At 37.8% G+C, this 17,807-nt stretch overlaps 1 protein-coding gene and 1 long non-coding RNA gene across 2 annotated transcripts in view; one reads left to right on the top strand and one right to left on the bottom strand.

The window, feature by feature from the left end:
- The window catches only part of LOC103594318, a 36,567-nt gene extending 35,540 nt beyond the window's left edge, over positions 1-1,027 (top strand). The window contains exon 3 of the long non-coding RNA XR_550843.1: positions 658-1,027. This is a non-coding gene — a long non-coding RNA (uncharacterized LOC103594318). The remainder of the gene's footprint in view (positions 1-657) is intronic.
- Positions 1-17,807, bottom strand: part of ADAMTS9 (ADAM metallopeptidase with thrombospondin type 1 motif, 9) — a 155,259-nt gene that overhangs the window by 61,150 nt on the left and 76,302 nt on the right. The window contains exons 23-27 of the mRNA XM_008577537.1: positions 11,164-11,283; positions 8,423-8,527; positions 8,117-8,284; positions 6,027-6,296; positions 573-734 (exon numbers count right to left, since the gene is read on the bottom strand). Coding sequence (XP_008575759.1) covers positions 573-734; positions 6,027-6,296; positions 8,117-8,284; positions 8,423-8,527; positions 11,164-11,283 — 825 coding nt within the window. The remainder of the gene's footprint in view (positions 1-572; positions 735-6,026; positions 6,297-8,116; positions 8,285-8,422; positions 8,528-11,163; positions 11,284-17,807) is intronic.

Genomic DNA, 17,807 nt, shown 5'->3' with positions numbered 1-17,807 from the left:
TGCTCTAAATACTCCACTGCCCTTCACCGGTCATAGAAAGCAACTCTGAAAAGGGAACAGCTGAAGAACTTCACTGTTTGAGAATATACAGCTAACAATTCACTTCTATGATTAAAACACGTCATCTCTGATAGGAATAATAACACCTATTCATTCTGGCTTCATCAGGGATTTGGAATATTTGGAGACGTTATGCCATGGGATCAAAGGTGCATCTTAAACACCCCAAAACTGAAGAAGATGGCAAGACTTTCATGGACTAGTTTAATGCATATATTCAATCACTTTAAGAGCACCCACTTTTTAATCCTCAGAGGTTATCAAATAACTTAAAACAGCATTTATCTGCATTATTTCCTAATTTTCCTCTCTTATGTATTCAAGCTGTTTCTCACTGATAATAAGTGCACTTATAAAATAGTCCAGAATTAAAACAGGTCTCCCAAATCCAGAAGCTTCTACTAGGGCTAGTTCTTCTTCCTAAACTAAAATATAAACCATAATACAGTTTGGTTAGCCCAATTCTTCTGTGTTCTTTCCAAAGGAAATACAGATAGATGGTTCACTCTCACCTCTCCCCAGCTGCCATACGCCCACTGAGGACAAGGGCCAGATTCACAGGCTCTTTGCTCATCGGGTTTTATCCTCTCCACACAGTCGTTCGCAGTGTATCCATTTTCATCCTGACACACCACAACACGCCGCTGGGACCCGCCAGCACAGGTACTGGAACACTGAACACATCCGTCAACAAGTTAGTCCCCACCTCCATCTCCATCTTAGGGACACAAAAAGCAGCCAGTTGAAAGGTCAGAGACAAATGTGATGGAAATGGTTCGCAAGTCATCCACAATGAACAAAAAGCAACGAGGAGAACTTGAGAACTTGCCTGTCGTGGGGTTGTTGAATGTACACATCTTATAAACACACATGGAGGGCATGCTTCAGGCCCTCAGCAGGTGTTCAATAAATACCTAATGAATGATAATGTCTTGTGACTTCCAAAACAGTCTGATTTATTGTCCTCCTTTATCCCTTCTGCATCTCTGAGAGGTACAGAAGTGTTGATGGTTACCAAAACTTCCAGTGCTTATTTGGAAATAACAGTGGACTTCCCTTTCAACAGAGAGGTCAAATTACATGCTTAATGAATTGCCAATTGTTGAAATGAAGCTTCCCTGTGAAAGCATCATGGAATGTCATTTAGACATCACTTCCTAGCAGGTAAATGCTCCCTTCTCTCTTTACAATAGCCTCTACTTCAGTGGCTAATGGTAGCAAGATTTGTTTTCTTTTTTGCTTCCCCAATGAACTTAACTGAATTCCATCCCGACAAACCTTTCTTAAGCTGCACTTTCCGTCTCACTGCTGTCGTCCTTTTACATTTGCAGTTCAGATTGTTTCCCACACAAGCTTCGCATAGCTCTCTTATTTATCTACACCTTGAGTGTTTTTTTCTTTCCATACTTTCCTTATCTTTTAAAATCCAATGAATTTCTTAGTATCCTTCACTCTGGCCCTTAAGTTGTAAAATCAGCTTGCCTATAAAATAATCATCTGGTCCTCAAAGCAATGTAATTCCTGCAAATTATCAAGCCTCAAAATGCATTTTTAAAGCATGTTTTTAGTTCCTGGTTCTGAAGGCTCATTTGTGCTTTCTATCTAACCCAAGCTCAAGCCAGTGTTATTTCAAAATATGTGCAAACACTGCTTCTTGCTGGTCAGCGTCTTCCATATCAAGATGTGAACACGTTTTTATTGCTAACAGCATTGGATCACAGTTCAATTTCTCTGCCTATGCCGGTCAAAGCAGAAGTGATTTTAAAATGTACCCTAATCAGTATCTACAGTCTCATTTTATACTGGGTTTAATTTTTAAAATGTAGAGCAGGATCATAGATTTATTAGTTCTGAGAGAACATTTAGGTATTTTTCAATGAACAAAAATTCTACCTCTATTTCTAAACCTGAAAATATTTGTCTTCTTCTTTTACACAGCTTAGTACCTAATAAAAAATACATCAAGCAATTATTTTAATCAGCTTCTAAAATGTAGAGCAGGATCATAGATTTATTAGTTCTGAGAGAACATTTAGGTATTTTTCAATGTACAAAAATTCTACCTCTATTTCTAAACCTGAAAATATTTGTTTTCTTCTTTTACACAGCTTAGTACCTAATAAAAAATACATCAAGCGATTATTTTAATCAGCTTCACTTAGGGATCAGAATTCAAAGTGTTAGAAAGAGACTTCTATGTTGTAAATAGATATGTAATATGATGGTACTTCAAAAAGTTCACGGCAAATAGAACTGGAAAATATTATGAATCTTTCCATGAACTTTTTGAAGTCCCCTCATATATATTTTGGCCCTTCAGTTTTTCCTTTAATAATATAATGATTCCTTTATTATGTCACCTGTGAGCTTTACGGCCCCAATAAAATGGTAAGCTCCTTGAGGGAGGGCTTGATGTTGTAATGTGTGTCCCTGTGATCTCCCACAGTGCTGGTCACAGGATTTGCTGCCTGGTCCAATTCAAGTTTCTGGAAGGAACAGCTGTACAAACAGTATGGCTGACTGGAGCAAGGACGGACACCTGATCCAAGGCCAACCAACCCACTGGCTGCCCAATGACCGGTCAGATGCTTCCTACTGAGGATCCAGCTGACGTGATGGCACTAGCTCATTGAACTGTCTGAACCTGGGGCCTGCTTAGGCTTTTATACCCTCATAGGCAGGGGAAGTGTTGCACCTAATCTTTCTCTAGGTCTACTTTAGCCATTATTTGATTAACAGGGATTCTTAGTTCCACTTCCATGTTTCAGAATTTCACTCTGAACTTCTCTCACTAACAATTTTTCTGTCCTCTTTGGATGACAACATTTTCCTAGGTAAACACATCTTTGAACAAACCCTGTAACTATTAATGAAATGTAAATGATATTTGTTTCCCCACTGGACAAAACAAGGGAGACAGTCTTTAGAGAAGCAAGGGGTGATGAACATCCGTTTATCTTTATCTGCCCAACATACTTCCTCTTACGTCTGGCAGCCCACTTTTCCTTTAAGGAACCATTCCTTCCCTGAGTAGATGCTATCTCGATACATTAAATCACTCTGCCCTACTCCAGTCAGAGGGTGGGCAATCAGACTTTCCTGGGAATTTGAATCCTCAGCAAAATAACTCAAGGGTGGTACAGAAAGGCCCCAAAGAAATGATCCCTGAGTTATTACCCCTCCATCTAGATCAGGGGTTGACAAACCATAGCCCAAAGGCCAAATCTGGCCGGCCACATGCTTTTATAAATAAAGTTTTATAGGAATACAGCCATGCCCACCCATTTATGTATTGTCCATGACTGCTTTTGTGCTACAACAACAGAGCTGATTGGTTGCAACAGAGGTTGCATGGTGACACAGCTGAAAAGATTTACTATCTGGCCCTGTGAAGAAAAAAACTTGCCAACCAACCCCTGAGTTACATGCCTGAAGCCACTCCAGTCCCTGTCTCTACTTGGGCTAAATGAACAGTCTTGTTTGTTAGTTTGTTTCTTTTTTCACTTGAAAGAGTCGGTTTCTTTTCTTTTGTTTGCAACCAGAGACTCCTAATTGGTAACCCATAGAAAACCTCGCAAAGGATTCAAATTTATGCAGGAATCTACTACAAAATGAGGTTCTTACTCCAGGATCCACTGAAAACTTTATATTCCTGTTCTCTAGTGTTTATAATACTTTGCTGCCTTTTCTGCCATTGAAGGCAGGAAGACCACGTACAGTGCATGTACTTTACAATGAAAAGACGCAAGTACATCCTTCATACTCCTGGGAGTAGGTCAGACACGTCAAGCTAAAGCTGAAAAATTACATTGTCCAGCTTCAGCCTCACTTAATTTAGAAAAAATATATCTTTAAACAAACAAACAAACAAAAACCAGGCACAATGAGGTATTGCCCATTACTGAGAAAAGCCTATCTAATCCACCCTAATTGGGAACTCTGCCCAAGGGCAGAATCATTCAATCTTAAAGGAATGCATCATTCCCAAATGTAGTCCTAAATAAGAATAGCTTTATTATTATTATTTTTAATCCTAGTGCTATCATTAGAATACACATGTGTGAGTTTTGAATTTTTCCAACCAGGAAAAACCATGAGACATTCAGTGATTGCCACCCCTGATCACCCTTTAATTTCTTAGAGCTGAAATCTCTTCTAAGCCAGGCAAATGAAGCCTTAAAGTGGGAAGCAAGAGAGCAGGGTGACATGGTGATGGACCTCAGCCCTCGGCAGTTGTTCTGCACACAACCAACACTTGCAGTGCGTGTAATGCTCGGTGGCTAATTACAGGAAAGTACATCTAACCTACTGAAACATAACCATGGTGGGAAGTAGACAACTTGGTTCTCATTCTTTTTAGCCCAGAAATAATTAAACACAATTAGCAGCACTAGAAGGAAACTAATAGTAAACGATTAAAAAGAAGACCCCTGAGTGATTCGTGAACACTTTCTAACTACATCCTACTCAGGGTCCCTTGCTACCGTCCCCCTCCTGCAGTTAGTTCCACTGAATATGTCCAGTATTCCACAACCTAATTTTCTTTTCGAAATTATTAAATAAAAAAATCTGAAACATCCAAAATCATACTTTTTTATATTAAATATTTCTCAAGGCCTTCCTAATTTGAAGGATAATGGTAATAATGAACACAATTGTCAACATTTATTAAGTTCTTACTCTGAGTGCAAAGCACATATTTGCATCATCCTATTTAATTCTTACAGCAACCCAAGAAAGCAGGAATTATTGTTAACCTCGTTTTTACAGATGAGGAATCTAAGGCCCAAAGAGGAGAGGGGACCTGCCTAAGACCCCCAAATTTGAAAGTGTATGTTTCTTGATCAAAGCAAGGCATCTTCCCTCAGAGCCTGTGCTGATAACCAATAGGTTATGGCACCTCTCCCCTAAGCACAAATGTTACCTACACTAGTATTTGGCCCCTAATGCAGGACAATGATCTAACACTACAAATTACACAGCAACTGTGCTACTTTGAGACTGCACTCGTCTGGACAAACAGCAGGAACTCGCTTTCAATTAAGAACTCCCTTTCAATCTGGTATATATACATAGTGGAATACTACTGAGCCATAAAAAAGAATAAAAGCCTGTCATTTAAAGCAACACGGATGAGCTTGGAGGACATTATGTTAAGTGAAATAAGCCAGGCACAGACTGAGAAATACCACACGTTCTGACACATATGTGGAAGCTAAGAAAGTTGATCTCATAAAGTAGAGAGTAGAATAGTGGTTACTAGAGAATAGAGGATGGGGTGGGGAGAGGTTGGTTAAGGGATACAAAATCACAGCTAGATAGAAGGAATACATTCTAGTGTTCTATAATACTGTAGAGGGAGACTACAATTAAAAATAATTACTCTATGTGTACCTAGTAGGATTTCTAGTAGGATTTTGTATGTTCCAACACAAAGAAATGATAAATGTTTAAGGCGATGAATATGCCAATTACCCTGATTTGATCACTACACATTGTACCCAGGTATTGAAATATCACACTATACCCCATAAATATATACAATTATTATGTCTCAATTAAAAATAAAAACAAACAAAAAAAAACCCCCTCTCTCTTTCAGAAAAGTTTCTCTGTCCTCTTAATTCCCCTCGGGCATGAGTTGCCTATTGCCTGTAGGATCACTGATCATGGCTTTCACAATACCTTCCCGGAGGCCACCCGAGCTTGTCACCCAGCAGTGACACCGCCTCCTCCACCCAATCATGCAGCTTACAGGTGCAAACAGGCATTATCTTCATAGGGCACCTTTTCAGGAGCTGTCATTAACCTATTATGGTTTACCCAAAGCAAATGAGAATGCACAATGTCAATCCCTTAGGAGGAAGAAAATGCTTTAAAGGCGTTTCTAGTCTGTTTTCCCCCAAACCCTACCTCACATGAAAGAGAAGCAAGCAAATTAAGGAAAGACTGCAGTCAATACTCACTGCTCCCCAAGGGCCAGTTCTCCACTGGTTTCCACCGAGCACATGGGTGCGGCTGGGGCTGGCGCTCCGGGGGCGATAGTCCTCGTTTTGGAAAGGGTGCTGAGCTAAGCCACTGTCTGGGGTCCGTTGAGGGCATGGGGACATGGAACAGTCCTGGTCAGTCTCAGGGACATAATCCGGGTCGCATTCGCTCTGATCGATCACGTGGTCACTGTAGTTGACACATACCACTTGCCGGGTTGCCCTACCTTGCCCACACGTCACGGAGCACTACGTTGAATGTTCAGAAAGAGAAAGCGTCGGTCATTTGGCTGGTGGCGGTCGCATTTTCTTGAGTGTGCATTTCTGTAAATGGCCCACCACTTTCCCAGTTGCTCAGGCCAAAACCCTGGAGTCATCCTTGTCTCCTGTCTTTTCCTCTCACCCCATATCCATTGCATGGAGAAATCTTGTCAGCTCAGTATTCAAAACATATCCCAAATCCAGCCACGTCTTACCATCTCCACCCACACCTCCTTAGTCCAAGACATCACGTTCCTTGCCAGGACTATTCTGATGGGCTTTCAGCTGAACTCCTGCTTATGATCTTGACACTCCCCACCTGAGTCCCCACCCATATCACAAAACATGACCCTTTAAAACAAAAGTCAAATCATGTCATTCCCTCCAGTGCCTTCCCAATTCATTTAAAATAATATTCAAAATTCTTACATTGACCTCTGAGGCCCTTTACCATGTAGCCACTGGCTACCTCTCAACTCTTCTCCTATCATTCTCCACTCACTGTACTCCAGCTACCCTGGCCTTATGGATGCTTCTTGAAGGAACACTTCCATGTCCGGGACTTCACACCTGCAGCACCTTTTGCTAATCCACACAGATAGCCATGTGACTCACTCCCTCACTTCTTGCTCGATGTCAGGTCTTTTTTGACCACCCTATCAAAAAGCACATCCATCTCTCTCTATGCTGTTACTCTGCATGACTTCTAGTACTTATCAGTACCTGTTGCTATATCATATATTCTTTATTTGTTTATTGACTGAATCCTCCTTTGGAATAGTCCCCGAAGGCAGGGACTTTATCATTCATTGTTCACTGCTCTTTCCATAGTAAGCTTTCACAAACATCTGATGAGCATACAGATGGATGACAGAGGGAATGATAGATGGATGGACAGATGGATGGAAAAATGGATGCGTGAATGGATGAATAGACGGATGGATGTTTGAAGGCTCAAGGCATAAGAGTGAGATTATCTACCATTTATTGAGTACCTTCTTTCTACTAAGCATTTAACATATATAATCTCAAATAATCCTCACAGCAACCTTGTAAAGTAGGTATTCTTTTTGGTTTTCCTTTAAGAACAGAGGAAACTGAGGCTAAAGAACAAGCCAGATTACATGAGGTCACACAACCAGTATATGCTAAGGTCTGGGTTTTTACATAGCTCTACTGTACTGCACCTCTCAAATTTCATATCTATATTACATTTATTGAGATATTAATCTCCAATTTCTTTATGCCCTCTCCTCACCTATCCTAAGCTATTTCCTAAACTCTGGGATTTTTGCAGAGCAGAAAGTAAAAGCTGCCTGACTTTTATAAAAAGATGGTGCTTGGTGTGTGTAAGAAGCTGGGTTCACAGCATTGAATGAGGATTCCCACTTCTCACTCTTGGCCAGGAAACCAAGAGCCACCTGACTTCAAGTGACCACAGGATGCAGCAGGTTCCCGGACTCAAAGTAAGAGCCTCTCCCCTCATTTCCCTCCCTCCCTCTACCATTTCAGTACTCTACAAACCTACTACATACTGATGTGACTCAACGAAGACTGGGATTTCCAATCAACCCAATGGGATGGGTGCTTAAGCAAATTATAAATTGATTTACACATTTGTTAAAAATGTGCATTCCTTGCAGTCTTGACTAAGATTCCTTGCACACTTGAGCAGGTGTACATATGTGAAACAGAATAATTTAAATCACAAACTAAATCCAACTCTGAAATACTAGCCATTGACATTTGGGACCCCCCAACCCTTCATCCCCCAATCCCTCCCAATTACAAATAATTCACTTGCTTACAGAGCTCCAGTCCAAAGCCTTCCACTGCCCACAAGGTGTCACAGAACATTCCTCCTTTGCCACTGGTCTAGGCAGGGTTGCACAGGCACTCTCGTCAGCCACAGAACCATCCTCGTCCCGGCAGCTGACATATCTCATCCGAGTACCTTTCCCACAAGTAGCGGAGCACTGGGTGTTGGAGTAAAATCATGCAGATCTGTTATTTGACATGGTTGCTTACTGGGCAGGAGCCCACCTTCCAGAGTCATGTCAGAGAACATCGGCCTCCCCTTTCGCCCTCCCTACTTCTCCCAGTCAATTTCTTACTGGAGTCCAAGACCCAAATCGCCACTGGGTTCGTGGTGCACCGTGTGTGCTTCTCCTTGCTTCTGGGGCAGCTGGGGGAGGGTGACAAGACGGTAATTCACAGTCCTAGATGTGAGAGGGGAGGGAAAAAACCAAAGTCACCTTCAAGTCAATGGTCATCGTGTATAAAAATGTAAGGGCTAAGAATTCTAAGACCTCAGATTTCTGTGTGAGTCTGGGCAAGTCACATTACGTCTCTCAGTCCCAGTTTCTTCAACTGCAAAATCGGATGTAACTTGAGTCATTTTGTAGGTGCCTTAAAATAGGGCAGGGATTTACTTAATGATTTTTATAGCCATATTTATTCACTTGTTTGTGTGAAAAGAGAAAAAAATATTGTAAAATGTTGTAAGTTGGGAAAGAGCAGGATATCATTTTAAAATGATTAACTGTTAAATGTTTTAATATTCTGAAGGCTACATTCTGTTCTCATATTTCAACTAGTTTCCTAATCAGTATTTGCTAATCATGAACTTGCTTTCCCAGTTTACCTAAAGATAGCACCAGAGGTCCAAAGGTCAAATTTAGATAGAAGAGGTATATATACTCAATAGGACATTATCTGGAATTTACATAACACCCCTCAATCACTCAGAGGAAGTTCCTATAAAGAACTGAGGTCATCCGTGTGTAGACAGTATTCCCAGATTTACAGATGGGAAGACACAAGTACATACCTGCTAATATTACTTGCAGCCTCATGGTTAGCAATTATTCTTCTATTTAATGCATATCCATCAAATGCCTAAGATGTGGCAGACATGATGCAAAAGTGCTGGGGCTTGGTGCTCAGTGTGACTGACGTGCCCTGCCTTCTGGATCTTACACATGGAACGTGAAATGTTGTTATGTGGTTCCAGACCTTCCCTATCATTTTGCCCATGGTCCAAAGAAAGCCACAGGGAGCTTTTCACAAAGTGAAGGAATTATCCACATGCTGCAACTGTGGGAGCTGCCCTATAGTCAGATTAATGTGATGGAGTAACTTAGAAATTAAGTTTTGACTCTCTAAGGGAGTTGCTAAGTCCTCACCCCATGATTGTTTTAGATGTCATAGTTAGCATTTCCCAGGCATTTATCTCACCGTGGTTGAGAACATATTGTTAAATAATAAAAATAAAGATGACGTAAGTCACAAGTGTTGTTTGGTTAATTGATCAGCAATGATAAAATGAACAACACTGCCACATTCATTACTTTTCTGACAATACATGTTGAAATGCAGCAGATTGAGGGTACTGAGAATAAAGGCCATGCATTGATCTCATGGGGCCTCGCTCAGAGCGTGCGTTCTGGGCATGGACTGGATTCAACTCCCATCTTCAACAATCAGCAAAGCTGATACACAGTGCCAAGTCTTCTCTTTACATAAATGATGCCAAAATCAAGTCCTGCAAAGGCTAGTGCGCTGGCGAATGGTGATCCACTGGCCCTCTTGAGAAAAAAGGTGTGCGTGTGTGTCTGTAGACGTGTGTATACACAAACATACACATACTTGCAGATAAGTATACATATACATCTATATATGTTTATTTATTATAAATTTTATGCATAGCAAACAATTGACAAATAATAATAAAATATACAATTCCATACAAAATTCCATATAGCCAATTGATTCTCACAGAATACTTTTGTTGATTTTTGCTAAACTTTTGAACCTGTTGCCAAGCCATGGCTATATCTGTCAAATGAGTGTACTTCAGGTGTGAATGTTAGTTTATATTTTGCTTACATTTAAAAGTAAGGTAAAAATGGAATAATGAAGATGTATGTGAGAACTTGATTCACTGACCAATGATGTGGAAGACTTCTTGGGTGAATCAGATAATTTTCAACTACTAGAAGAATATTTCCTCATTTTTTTGTGCTATTCACAATATAATAGCTACAGACAGGTCTCTTTTAAGTTTCGTCTGTATTATTAACATTTTCTCCATCACTTTCCTAAGTCAAATAAGTGACAAAACAATAAATTAAGCCCTTAATTATAGTAGCATTTGCTGATTTTTATAGTGCAAGTACTGTCAGCATGGCCAATTTCAAGCTACCAACTTGACGTCAATGGACACAGAGTTGGGAAGAAATACCCTGTAGCACACGATTATATAGTACGCCCACCATACAGATACATATGATGTACATAACCTCAAGAGCATGGACAATAGTAACATGTAGTGAAATAATCAGGAAATGATAAGTTTTGAGTATTTATCAGCTTTGTTTTTAATATCACCTATTTAATTGCAAGTTCATATTTTCAATTTTTAATAATGACTATACGTAACAACCAGCTTGAAAGATTCTTGCAAAATTTACCAATTGGCTCTTGTGAGCTGGTAGAAGCTAGCTCCAGTACACCACTGCCTGAACATATGACATTAGTTATTGAATCCAATGTTGAAATTATTTAAAAATCTGAATTCAAGAAAATGTGACTAAACAAACAACATTTGCCATCCAATAAGAACTAGAATCAAACCTACATATAGTTCAAATAACTAGAGAGTGAACGAAACTGGTACCTCAAAATATTATATTCTAAATGTCACAGATAAGTAAATCCAGACAATTCAGTTCATCAACTGATTGGTCTACCTACGTACTTACTATGAGAGGGTTTTAATTTTGTCCGAACTGCTGGGAAATTTTAGCATCTTACTGCCCAAAGCTGATACCTGAGTGGAGCAAGGGAGACTCACCTGGGAATCAGTTGGTCTAGTTGCTGCATTACAGTCATTGTCATCTACCACTGACATATAAGTCCCAATGATGCATTTCACTGCTCTTAGCTGGTATCCCTGTCCACAAGTGACACTGCACTGAGGGAAGGAAGTAAGACAAAAAGTGTATACAATTCAGCAAATGTTCTCTTTCCCTTACTTTCCCCATAACATCCTGCAGGAGAAAACTATTTCCATCATAGTGGGCCAGAGGGCTGGCACCAAAGAAATTAGGTAAAAGTGGGCAATGATACCCCATAAAAATAATACTGATCAATTATGATGGTGACATTTGGAATTATTTCTGCCATCCATTGGAATTATATTTGTAGGGGTTCAACTCCTTGACTGTGAACTCCTGGAAAAAGGGGAGTGCATCTCCATCATTTTTATATCTTTCACACTGTATCTAGTAGAGTGTTGTAGCTAAAATAGGTACTTAATAGAGCTCTGTGACCTTGTTTGACTTCTGAGAAATTATTGAGTAAATAATTGGAATTTGCATCTATATTTTTATACAGAATAGTTTTTGCAATAGTATTTATAAAAGACAACAAAATATTGGAAACCACCTAAGTATGCAACAATCAAACGTTCGTTAAGTACATCAGGGCATAAATGTAGTAAAAACAAACAAAACGAAAAAAGATGCAGCCACTATAAAGCAAACTGTATGTTTTACAAAGCAGTCTAAAAAACAGTAAGTAGAGGGAGTGATGTCACAAATATGGGAGACTAGGGAGCTCCAAGAATTGGTTCCTCCACTGAAGCAAGCGTTAAGATGTTGAAAACTGCCAGAATCAACTTTTTTGGATCTCTGACATCTAATCAAAAACTTACAGCAACTAGTTGAGTGCTTAATGCAGAAAGAAGCTGCTAAATTTTGGTAAGAAAGTGTCATGACGTTTTTGCTTACCCACCTACCATATTATGCATTCCTCTCAAATGCACATGGGACATTTTCAAAGACAAACCATATGTTAGGCTGTGAAACAAGTCTCAATACACTTAAAAAGACTGAAATCCCACAGACTGTCTTCTGTGACCACAATGGAGTGAGGTTAGGAATCAATAACAGAAGAACCATATGTTAGGCTGTGAAACAAGTCTCAATACACTTAAAAAGACTGAAATCCCACAGACTATCTTCTGTGACCACAATGGAGTGAGGTTAGGAATCAATAACAGAAATAAAACTGGAAAGTTCACAAATATGTGGAAATTAAACAATATACTCATAAAGATTTAAGAGGTCAAAGAAGAAATCTCAAGGGATATTAGAAAACACTTGAGATATATGAAAACAAAAACAAAACAGAACAAAATTTATGAGACATGGTGAACACAGTGCTCAGAGGGCAATTTACAGCTGTGAATACCTACATTATTAACAGAGAAGAAAGATCTTGAATCAATAATCTAACTTTACATCTTAAGGAACTAGAAAAATAAGAACAAACTAAACCCAAAAACCAGGTTAAAGAAGGAAATAACAAAATTAAAAATGAAACAGAGAATAGAAAACCAATAGAGAAAATCAATAAAACCAGAGGTTGGTTCTTTAAAAAAGATCAACAAAGTCGACAAAGCTTCAGCTAGATGAACTAAGAAAAAAAGACTCTAACTACTAAAATCAGAAACGAATGAGTGGATACTATTACTGACCCTCTAGCAATAAAAAAGGATTTTAAGAGAGTACTATGAACAATTATACGCCAACGTATTAGATCATCCAGATGAAACATGCAAACCACCAAACATACACAAATTACCTAGAAACACACAAATCAAGAAGAAATACAAATTTGAACACACCTATAAGAAGTAAGGAGATTAAATCAGTAATCAAAGACTTTCCAGGAAAGAAAAGACCAGGATCAGTTCACCGCTGAACTACTGAACATTTAAAGAAGTATCGACAGTAATCCTTCGCAAGGGCTTTCAGAAAAATTAAAGAGGGAACACTTCCTAACTCATTTTATGAGGCCAGAATTACCCCGAGACCAAAGTCAAAGACACTATGGGAAAATTATAGACCAATATCTCCCATAAATATAGATGCAAAAATCCTCAACAAAACACTAGAAAACCGAATCCAATAGCATATTAAAAGGATTATACATTATGGCCAAGTGGAATTTAGCCAAGGAATGTAAGGGTGATTTAACATAAGAAAATTAATAAATGCAATTTACCACATTAATAAAACAAAGGGGGAAAAAAACCCACATGATAATTATCAATGGATGAAGAAAAACAATTTGACAAAATTCAACACCTTTTCATGATAAAAACACTCAAAACTAGAAACAGAATGAACTTCTTCAATACATCAAAGGGCAATTACGAAAAACCCACAGCTAACAACATACTCAATAGTGAAAGACTGAAAGCTTTTCCCCCAAGGTCAGGAATATNGTCGACAAAGCTTCAGCTAGATGAACTAAGAAAAAAAGACTCTAACTACTAAAATCAGAAACGAATGAGTGGATACTATTACTGACCCTCTAGCAATAAAAAAGGATTTTAAGAGAGTACTATGAACAATTATACGCCAACGTATTAGATCATCCAGATGAAACATGCAAACCACCAAACATACACAAATTACCTAGAAACACACAAATCAAGAAGAAATACAAATTTGAACACACCTATAAGAAGTAAGGAGATTAAATCAGTAATCAAAGACTTTCCAGGAAAGAAAAGACCAGGATCAGTTCACCGCTGAACTACTGAACATTTAAAGAAGTATCGACAGTAATCCTTCGCAAGGGCTTTCAGAAAAATTAAAGAGGGAACACTTCCTAACTCATTTTATGAGGCCAGAATTACCCCGACACCAAAGTCAAAGACACTATGGGAAAATTATAGACCAATATCTCCCATAAATATAGATGCAAAAATCCTCAACAAAACACTAGAAAACCGAATCCAATAGCATATTAAAAGGATTATACATTATGGCCAAGTGGAATTTAGCCAAGGAATGTAAGGGTGATTTAACATAAGAAAATTAATAAATGCAATTTACCACATTAATAAAACAAAGGGGGAAAAAAACCCACATGATAATTATCAATGGATGAAGAAAAACAATTTGACAAAATTCAACACCTTTTCATGATAAAAACACTCAAAACTAGAAACAGAATGAACTTCTTCAATACATCAAAGGGCAATTACGAAAAACCCACAGCTAACAACATACTCAATAGTGAAAGACTGAAAGCTTTTCCCCCAAGGTCAGGAATATGACAAGGTTGCCTGCTTTCACAATTCTATGCCATATTGTACTGTAAGTTCTATCTAGCCAGAGAAATTAGGCAAGGAAAAGAAATAAAAGGTATACGAATTGGAAAGAAAATAAACTATTTTTATTTACAGATGTCATCATACTTTACATAGGAATTCCAAAGAATCCATACAAAACCAACTGAACTAATAAACAAATTCAGCAGTTGTATGGTACAAGATAAACAGAAAACCTAGCTGTTTTCTATATACCAACAATGAACAATCCAGAAAGAAAATTAAGAAAACAATTCCATTTACAATAACATCTGAAAGAATAAAATATCTAGTAACAGATTTAACTAAGGAAATGAACGATTTCACACTGAAAATTATAAAACATTGCCAAAAGAAATTAAAGAACTAAATAAATGGAAAGATGTTACATGTTCATGGGTTGAAAGATTGGTATTGCTAAGATGGCAATATTCTCCAATTTGATCTGCCAATTCAATGCAATTCCAATCAAATAACTAATGACCTTTTTGCAGAAGTGGAAAAGCTGATCCTCAAATTCATATAAAAGGGCAAGAGACCCAATAGCCAAAACAGTGTTGAAAAATAACAAAGTTGAAGGATTCATACTTCCCAATTTGAGACTTAGTACAGTGACCAAAACAGCATGGTACTGGCACAAGGAAAGATGTATAGACTAACAGGATAAAATTCAGAGTCCAGAAATAAACTCATACATCTATGGCCAAGTGATTTTTATCTAGGGTGCTAAGACCACTCGGTGGAGAAAGAATAGTTTTTTTCAACAAATGGTGCTGTGACAATTGGGTACGTACACGTGAAAGCATGAAATTGGACTCCTATCTCACTCAATATACAAATTAACCCAGAATGGATCAGTGACCTAAATATAAGAGCGACAACTTTTTTTTTCTTTTTTCAAAAGAAAACTCTTTTAAAAAAACATAGCAGAAAAGCCTCATGACATTGGATTCAGCAATGATTTCTTCGATATGACACCACAAGTACAGGTAACAAAAGAAAAAATAGGCGAATCGAACTTTATCAAAATCAAGAACTTTTGTGCATCAAAGGAACGATCAGCAGAGTGAAAAGGCAAACCGTGGGCTGGGAGAAAATATTTGCAAATCATATATCTGATATGGAATTGATATCCAGAATATATAAAGAACTCCTACAACTTAACAATAATTTTTAAAAATTTGATTAAAAAATGGGAAAAGGAACATTACTAAACTTTGCATTTAAAAATGGTTAAGATGATGAATTTTATGTTAAATGTATTTTACCACAATTACAATTTTTTTTAAATGGGCAAAGAACTTGAATAGACATTTCTCCAAAGAAGATATTTAAATGGCCAACAAGCACATGAAAAGATGCTCAATATCTTTTGTTATTAGAAAAATACAATTCAAAACCATAGTGAGACATCACTCCACACCCACTAAGGGGGCTGGAAAATAACAACTGTCAGTGAGAATGTGGAGAAATTGGAACCCTTCTATATTGCTGGTAGAAATGTAAAATGGTGCAGCTGCAGTGGAAAATCATTTGGCTGTTAAAAAGTTAAACACAAATTACTATATGATCCAGCAATGGGTTAATTCCATTCCTAGGTACATATACAAAAGAAGTAAAATTAGATACTAAGATAAATACTTATACACGAATATTCATAGCAGCACTNTTAACAATAATTTTTAAAAATTTGATTAAAAAATGGGAAAAGGAACATTACTAAACTTTGCGTTTAAAAATGGTTAAGATGATGAATTTTATGTTAAATGTATTTTACCACAATTACAATTTTTTTTAAATGGGCAAATAACTTGAATAGACATTTCTCCAAAGAACATATTTAAATGGCCAACAAGCACATGAAAAGATGCTCAATATCTTTTGTTACTTGAAAAATACAAATCAAAACCATAGTGAGACATCACTCCACACCCACTAAGGGGGCTGGAAAATAACAACTGTCAGTAAGAATGTGGAGAAATTGGAAGCCTTCTATATTGCTGGTAGAAATGTAAAATGGTGCAGCTGCAGTAGAAAATCATTTGGCAGTTAAAAAGTTAAACACAAATTACTGTATGATCCAGCAATTCCATTCCTAGGTACATATCCAAAAGAAGTAAAATTAGATACTAAGATAAATACTTATACACGAATATTCATAGCAGCACTATTCACAATAGCTAAAATGTGGAAACAACCCAAATGTTCATTGAGGGATGAATGGATAAACAAATCGTGGTATATCCATACAATGGAATATTATTCAGCCATAAAAAGGAATGAAGTATTGATCTGTGCTACAATATAGATGAACCTTGAAAACATTACACTCCATAAAAGAAGCCAGACGCAAAAAGCCATACATTGTATGATTCCAGACAGAATGCAGATTGGTGGTTGCCAGGGGCTGGGGAAGAGGGGAGTGGGGAATAATTGCTTACTGGTAACAGCATTTCCTTTTGGGGTGGTGAAGATGTTTTGGAACTAGATAGAGGTGGTGGTTGTGAAACATGATGAATATACTAAATGCCACTGATCTGTTCATTTTAAAATGATTAATGTTACGTTATATGAGTTTCACTTCAATTAAAAAACAGAGGCAGAGTATAATCCCAATATCAGTTTAAAAAATATTAGAAGAAAATCATAAACATGTTAAGACTAGTAATCTCTGCAGTGCAGAGTTAGGAGTATGCTTGGTTTTCTTCTTTTCGTTAAATTACATTCTGCAAAATTTGTCTTATGAACACGTATCACTCTTAAATAATATTTTAAAAACTGTTTATTCCCCTGAATTGCATGGTCAAGCAAAGAAAGACAAATCTCTGGATATAAGATAGGCTAGGCCTGGTGTAGACAAGGATTAAAAAATAGGCCTGTTGGTTCTAATAGACATTATCTTCAAATCGTGATGATGACCCTAAGCTGTGCTCTCCTATTACTATTCCCAAAAGTTATGCAGATGTAGGCAAAAAGGAGTCAAGATTTAAAAGTATAAGTGGATCTCCCTGTTTATTCAGACATGATTGGCCATTCCAACTGCGGAGGCTATGAAATGGGGAAGATTCAGAAGAGTGTCAGTATTAATGATAGAAGCTGTCAGGAGTAGTAATAAAGCTGCTCCTATTTACTGCATACATATTTGGAAATGAAGACAGAGGCTAAAGGACCAAAGTAGCTGTGGCTGGTCAGGGTGGAGGGAAAGTCATTCTTCAAGAGATTACGTAAGTGACAGCAGACAGCTGCTCTATTTCTATTGGGAACTTGCAGTGCTATTTAAATAGTACCCAGAACGCTTTTGCTTCTATATTAGGAAAGACTAAACTCCAAGA

Source organism: Galeopterus variegatus, unplaced genomic scaffold (assembly GCF_000696425.1).
Source record: "Galeopterus variegatus unplaced genomic scaffold, G_variegatus-3.0.2 Scaffold1529, whole genome shotgun sequence".
NCBI lineage: Eukaryota > Metazoa > Chordata > Mammalia > Dermoptera > Cynocephalidae > Galeopterus > Galeopterus variegatus.
Note: the sequence above shows the minus strand (reverse complement) of the source record. Positions and strands in the feature narration are given on the sequence as shown.